At 31.4% G+C, this 8,062-nt stretch overlaps 1 protein-coding gene across 2 annotated transcripts in view; it reads right to left on the bottom strand.

Moving 5' to 3' along the window:
* Positions 1-7,858, bottom strand: part of LOC106468232 (E3 SUMO-protein ligase PIAS2-like) — a 63,251-nt gene extending 55,393 nt beyond the window's left edge. For both annotated transcript variants that reach the window (XM_022396565.1, XM_013928645.2), the window contains exons 1-3: positions 7,830-7,858; positions 4,220-4,377; positions 1,368-1,669 (exon numbers count right to left, since the gene is read on the bottom strand). In XM_022396565.1, coding sequence (XP_022252273.1) covers positions 1,368-1,669; positions 4,220-4,377; positions 7,830-7,850 — 481 coding nt within the window. In that variant the 5' untranslated portion in view covers positions 7,851-7,858. The remainder of the gene's footprint in view (positions 1-1,367; positions 1,670-4,219; positions 4,378-7,829) is intronic.
* Between the last annotated feature and the right edge of the window lie 204 nt (positions 7,859-8,062).

Here is an 8,062-nt window from a genome sequence, read left to right as displayed (position 1 = left end):
GTAACACATTTTATTACCCATGCCACAATCAAAAGAAAAAATGAAATCCAAAGGAGAGAAAAAATATAGTTTCCTACATTTTACAGTACTTTTATATATGTATAATTCTGTTTAGGCTATATGAGTCTACAAGGTTCATAAATACATAAGTAGTAAAAAATATTTAGAGAGGATTTGATTAAGGTTTTAAGGCAAAGATAGTTTAAATGCATAATTTTTTTTTACTTAATGATGAATAAGGTAGGATAAGTGGATACAAATTTTGGCAGGGTAGGAGTCATCTTCAGCTAAGATAGTTTTATTTTTCTAACAGGGTGGTTGGCCTTTAGAATGGGTTGCCTTCAGATGTGATAGATGCAGTGAATTTAAATGAACTTAAGAAAGGATTTAATAAATATTTAAATGATAAGGGCTGGCTTTGTTATTTTTGAAAGTGTAGTTTAGTATAGTGAATAGGATGGCCTAGATGGACTTACAGATCCCTTGTTGTCCTTATATTTTATATTATGTTGCATGTTTCTATAAAAAGTTGTAAGTAAGCATTTTTTTAAACTTCCTTCATTGTCAGATTTTTCTTACTGTCAAAAATTAATATTCAGTTTTCTGTGCATTATAAAAAGTTTTTAAAGAAATTTATAGCCTGAGATTCATTTTCAAGTGTTCAATAAAATAAAATAAAATACAAATAAGAATAAAAATAAATAAATAAAAGAATCACAAAATAACTTCAGAAAATGCAAAATTCAACTATCATAGTATACACATAAAAAACAACAACTAATGTGCTTAATCCATCTTTAGGTTGAGCAATCTGAAATAAGAATGAAATTCATTGTTGTTCATGAATATGAATAATTTTATTATTGTTGTTTATTAATATGAATAATTTTACAAGGTAAAAAGTTCATTACAGTTTTGAAGATTCTCAGAAATTTCTGATTATTAGTTGAGCATTGTTCTCGCTAAAGTTTGTTAACTATAACAATATGTGTTTGTAACATGAGCAATATTTATGAAGATAACACTGATAATTGCATTATTAACCTTGAGTGGTATGCTATATTCAATAGGATATACACAAAACACCAACATTGGCAGCTGCTCTGACCAGTGCTCTCAACCATTAGTTCCCATCAGAAGATACAAAACTTTTGGACCACAACCAATAAAATAAACATGGATATTAGTTATTCCACATACAAAATTGTGTTTTCAATGGGACCATGGTAAGGACATTAGGACGTGGCCAAAAGTTATGCATCTGGCCACATTCAATGGAGCAATGCCTTTTGTGAGTACTGTGCAAAACTGTCAACTGCAAAAAAAAAAGTCCAACAATAGTTCTAAATTCAAAATAATGTACTCACTCAAACTACTCGGTTTTAATAATTCAGCAAGAACGTCATAAAATGGTAAAGGTTTCAGGCAAACATCAGGATGTACTGGATATTTGGTTATATTATATCCACTTTGAATGTTGGGCACATTGTGTTTGGGGGAGGAGTAATCAATGCTTGAGGCAGGGTGAAGGCTACTGCCAGGGATTAATTGATTTCCTGGTATTGAATCTCTGGGTCCTTTTATATGTGATGGTGGGGGATGTGGAACACCATAGAGATGGCCTGGGTCAGTGGAAGTTATCAATGATGTATTTGCTGGAAACCTTTGCCTGTTTGTGGGAAGAGAAAAAAAAAAGGTTTTACACAAGAAACACAATTCAACTGTTTGCTGAGTATTTCTTATCTTTAACCTGAAACACGCAAAAGGTAGATACAACCATATTACAAACTAATAGGTATCTTAGGCCCTTTCATGAGAAAAACAACAACACATGTATGGTGATTCACATGTATAAATGAATTTTCATGTGCAAAACACACGTGTACTAAAGAGATCCATTATGACAGGAAAATAGCAAGAAAACACTTACTCTTTAATGTTACACATACTTGCATTATATTAATAGAATTATTGATTTTATCAAAATTATAAAAAAGAATATTTAAACTATACAACACTACTATCTTCAAAAGGTTCATTTTAATTTTGATTTTCTTCTTTTTCTACAAGATGTTTTATGCTCTCCTTCTATGGTTTTGTATCCAATAATGTCCGATTTCCCATAGCCTTAAAATGTTTTCAATTTCTTTTAATTGCCTTTGGATGCCATCTTCTCTGGTTATTTCATGTACAATTACAATGATTTAAAGATCTCATACTATTCTGCTAACACAATTTTTGTAGGTAATGTTTCTGCTAATCATTGATAGGTTGTTTAGGCAGAGTATTCATAATGAATCTAAGTTTCAAATGGACAGCAACTGCCTGTCATAGAAAACTACAAATGTATAGGATGACGTTTCAAAAGTCTTCCGCCTTTTGTCTTCAGGGCAGTGTGTTTCAACACCATAACTTTACTTAGAAATGATAAAAATGTGAAAATTGATACACATGGTCTTTGTGAACATCCTAATAGGCTGAATTAAAAACTTGGAAATTTTCTGCAATGTTAATGAGCTATGGACATTTAATTAATGCCATTATTAGTGGTAATTAAACTCACAACAAGACAACTGGTAAAGATTTTTGAATTTTAGAAAATTCAAGCTATGGAAGAGTGTAATATCAACAAGTGTGCTAAATTTCATGCTGATATTGGGTTTTAATGGTGAAGATATCATGCTAATAAATTGGTGACCCCAGTGAAAACTTCATTTTGAGAAAATAGCCTTTAAGACAAAAATGAGTTATTTATACAGGAAAGAGGTTAAACTTTCGATTTAGGCTAAATTTGAAATATGTGATTTTTGGGTCAGTGCTACATTAAGACTTATTTTTCTAATAGAGTGATTGACTTATGAAATGAATTATCATCAGCAGTAGTGGAGGCCAACACTGTACAAGAGTTTAAGAGGAAAATCTATAATTTCCTGAAAGGTAAAGGGTGAATTTAAATTTTTACTTTTTCCAAGGGTAAATGTGCAGGGTCAGCATTAAAGGAACAAGCTGTCCCTTATTGTCCACAGGTTATGTTAAATGAGCTATTTCCCTTGAACCATGCTGAATAAACACTGACATTTAGAATATTTTAAATAATCCATAAGAGAGGAAGGATCTAATGGTTCACAGGTATAATCTTAGTAGCACTGACAAATCTGCACAGAAAATGGAGCCTTACATTGTTCAGATATTAGTTGTACAGATGAGCAAACAGGAACTGAAATGGTACCTTTCACTACATGGGAAGTGAAATGGCCAGAAAGAGCTTCCAGTGCTTAGCTTTGGAGGATGGATCAGATTTTCCTCAGTTGCTGACTAGTTTGATATCAGCATCTAGATCTTGTCTGATAGATGGAATATTCCCAATGTGTTTGGGTACTGTGGCCACAAACGTTATCTGTTACGAGTTTTAATAATTTTTTAGTCTTTTTGTAATGTTTTTATTTTTATGTATAGTCATGTAAGAGGGGTTAGGAATGTTCTTGGTTTTATTTGTTTTGAATTTCGTGCAAAGCTACATGAGAGCTATCTGCGCTAGCCATCACCACCCACCGTCAACTCTTGGGCTACTCTTTTACCAACAAATAATGGGATTGACCATCACATTATAATGTCCTCACAGCTGAAAGGGCGAGCATGTTTGATGGGATGGGGATCGAACCCACGACCCTGAGGTTTCGAGTCGAGTGCCCTAACCACCTGGTTTTTGGTTTTATAACAAGCCAAGGAAATCTGAGCTGTTGATAGAATAATTACTGGATTTCCAAAACACAAATTAAAATGTACAACTCTGAGTTAACGGCTGACCAAATCACAGCAATAAAATAATGAAAACAACCTTGACTTGATTAACAATCAGTCTACAGCAACTTGAATAATGCTGAGATAATTAAAGACTGACCAAACCATAACAAAATAAACTTAATTTGATTTAACCACTGACCAGAGCATAATGAAAAAATAACCTGAACTGCTCTGATTCAAATTAACAGTCAGTGAAAACAGATTAGAAAAAGCTTGATAACAATAACTAATTAATGGATGATTGAAATACATCATTAAAAAAAGGATAAATTTAATTATGTAAATGTTTTGTATACATTATTTAAAGTAACAAACAAATACCATGTAATTCCTTGATATTTGAAACTTAAGAGTTAAAACAAAAGAAAAACAGATTATTCTATAAAGAGTGTAACAGTCTATTAAACATTCTTACTTATGAAGCTCTTGGATTTTCATATTTATTGATGTACTCCCGAGTTTCAACAATTCCAGGGATCGGTACTGTAGTTCTTGCTTCTTTCCTGACTTGTTCCTCCCAGCAAATCCCAGTAACACCTGTAGCTCAGACACCCTAAAGTTCAGGATCATTTGCTATAAACAACACAAACAACAGTCAATAACATGTAAAAAACTATGTTTACATCTGTCATATTGGAAACAGAATGTCTCAAGTAGTGCAACAAAATGAAGCACATTAACGCGCGTTCAAGTAAACGCAAAACACCGATTGTATAAATGAAGTTCATTATAATGTACGAAAGTGATTGTACATGTGAATGTTCATCATAACCTACAACAGTGACTGTGAATGTTCATGTTAATATACAGTAATGATTACAGTTGTGAATTCATTAATACTGTTACACTGATATCTAAGTTTACATAAGTTATTTTATCCATTAACACATGTTCTTCAGTAGGGATGAATGACTAGTGGAATTGAATTACTGAGTAATTATCAGGATCACCTTTAACTAGTCAGTTATTCTCACATGAGACTGCAATAGTTAGAATAATCCAAAGCAATCAGAAACACTAACTTCAATTAGTTGATTATTTTTGTGAGTTGTTACACTAATTGATTAATTTTTAATAACCTTGAATTAACCAAGATAATAGGAAATCATAATAGCAATATCTGGATTACTTGGATAGTTGAAGTAATCAAAAGCTGTAATAATCAGAAACACTAAATTTTGATTAATTGGTTATTTTTACATTAATCAATAATAATACTTAATAATAATACAATTCTTCAATAATAGACATAAAACCCAAAGTACCTTTTAACTAAGTAAAAGAATATTCTAATTTCAAATATTTTGGGGAGACAATGGTAATGGGCCTAAAGAAGCATCTGTGGTATTGAAATACTGTGTATTAAAATATCAGTTGACAAACAAATGAAACCATATGACAGGATAACTGAAGACTTTCACAGAGCACTTCATATTTCTCTAAAACAAGAGGCTGAAAAATGAAATTCTACAACAGTGGAAATGCAAGTCAGGCAGAAGGCCAGATTCACTCATTTGTATAAGCACTTTCCGATGCTGGTTTGAGTTTGCCTATAGCTGATGGACCTTTATGAAAGTTTGTGAAGAAATGTTATCCAGCAACTAAAACAATACCAAAGTAAAACACTTCACAAGAAAAGTACTTGCCCAAAGTCTTTTATAAAATTGAAACAGAAATTAAATACCAATTAAATGATAAAGTATGTCTGGATGTTGATAAATCCTCAGATGTAATTGGAAAGCCCATAGTTAATACATTAGTAGATGTTTCTCATGTTGCTATTTCAAAGTGTCGGTATTACTTTGGTGCTTGCAAAATCATTTGACGTTACTGTCATTGTATCCAATTCTGCAAAAGTATGTGCAAAAGATGATGAATGACATGCATGTTGGAAGGTATTTGTAAATTCTTGCATGTCATGTATATGGCACATTTAATTCCTGTTTCTGTTGACATTTTCCTTGCTAACTGTGCAATGTCATATGCTAGAAAAGTGGTGTCTTGTGTAAATATACCTATAAATTTTAACAACTGTACAATTAATTGTTAAACTTCAAATTGAAAATGTAATGAAACCTCCTGCTCTTGCTCTTATCAAATGGTTCAATTTCTTTCAGTGTGTGTGTGTGTGTGTGTGTGTGTGTGTTGTTATACACATGAAGGCTGGCCTAATGGCTGTCTTACAGAGAGGATGCCCTTAATAGAACAATGTCTGACTTTAAAGAAATCATTCCCACTCAACAACAGCAACAAAGTTTATGCCATGCTTGTGTTTCTAGATGAAAAGTTTGAATCAGTTTTAACTGTGCAAAAAGAGCTGGAGAAAAAGATGGTTCTATGCTACACAAAATATACAACATTAAGGAAGTCAAGCTTTCCTGCTTAGAATAGAGCACAGAGGTTGTACCAACAGAAAAGCGTAATTTTAAGAATGCTGTTATCTAAAGATGCTGCTTATGTAAAGCAATACATTAATGAATTCTGTGTAGCCCTGAGCATAAAATGGTAAAGACCAACTGAAAGGAATGTATCCACCACTGTAGAGAAGCTATAGATGCAAGCAAGAGTGCTGGATGCTTTTCTAAGTCAGCTCAGAATTGAGTTTGACAACTACAAATAAATTTACCTTATGGAGGAAACTCTGCACTCAAAATTCAATTAATATATAACAGAACACTCTAAGACAATCCAAAACTTGCTGCAGGGAGGTTCCTGAAGGATGTCGCAGCCACATACCCACCTCTGTAAACAGCAACGTTAATTTCAGGTGGAAGTGCAGTAGTAAAGCATTTTTTCAGTAAATTTCTCTACATTCAAAGACCAGACAGCAGTTAAATGTCCGAAAATACACTTAAACAACAAATGTTGATAGATGTTATTGTTCATCTGTAGCCATATTAGTGGAGTAAATTTTTTTTATGCTTATTAGTTTATTAACCAACAAAAGGACAACATAAACTGATGGCAATACCACAATTTTTATTCTCTGATTAGTTGTACATCTTTTTTTTTCAGACTGAAATTGGTATTTAAGCATGAGAATGTTTTTCTTTTTTTTTTAAACAATCCAAACTGATGGCCAAAAAGGCCAGTATACTTTTTGTAACCTACTTGTACCTTTTTTCTTTTTTTGTGATTGAGTGCCCATCTGAAAATACATGGTTAGTGTTTATGAATACCTTACTATTTAAATAAAGACATTGTAAGCTGTTGGCAAAACTGGACCAGAGGACTTTTTTGTACCCAACTTGTAAAATTCTTCAGACTGAGGGAGTAGCCAGCTGTACCTTATTTGTGTTTAAACATTTCTGACTTTTCTTTTCTGAATAAAATCCTATTTCAACCTGAATATTTATTTTCTTGATTATACGTAAAAAATGTAATTCAATTATAAACCATTTTTTGAATAAAACATTCTATCTACTTTTCAAAAATGAGTGACTTGAATTTAGAAAAAAAAAAAATCACCTGAAAGTCAGAATCCTTAGTTTAATTAAGTAGTTATAACATGGTAAAATTTATACAAGTTGTAATGTTACTATTACTAACTTACTCAGTTACACATTGTCAGTGTCTACTAAGTTACTCATTCAACATTTCAAGTCATTGTCAGTGTCACCAAACGACTAACTCAGTAACTGCGACTTGCAAGTTGTACTGAGCTTGATTAAATTTCGTGCAACTGTAACTGTATTACGAACATGCTAATGTAATTACATTAAACGGTTGTTTAATTTGAATTTTAAGAGCTTAACTAACTTTTAAAAATATAATGTTAAGTATTAAATTCATAAATTATGATATATTAACTTATAATATTACTAATTATTAAATTATTTAATATTATTAATAATAAATTATAAAGTAAAATAATGCAATTACTGTATTAGCTAATAAAATAAGTGTATTACTTTCCTTCAATCTAAATAAACCTTAAAAATTATAAAATAACAACACACATATGTTATTTTTTGAACTAACAGTGTTTCATTGTCAATTAACCCATTTATTAAGTCCTTACTTACTCTTAACTCCGAATCCGACATTTTTTCGACATAATTTTATACTCTCGAGAACCGAGTTTTTATATACAATAAAACGACAGAGGCCGCTTTAAATTACTGAGGAATGGATATTTTAATGTTATTTATATTTTGTGATTTATTATTAAGATTATTTCACAGAACAAGACAAAATATAAAAGAAATAATTAAAGTCAAATAAAATTTACAAGAATACTGTAATAAAGACAAAAACA

This window comes from Limulus polyphemus, unplaced genomic scaffold (genome assembly GCF_000517525.1).
Source record: "Limulus polyphemus unplaced genomic scaffold, Limulus_polyphemus-2.1.2 Scaffold2925, whole genome shotgun sequence".
Classification (NCBI taxonomy): Eukaryota; Metazoa; Arthropoda; class Merostomata; order Xiphosura; family Limulidae; genus Limulus; species Limulus polyphemus.
This window is presented reverse-complemented; position numbering and strand designations above follow the sequence as displayed.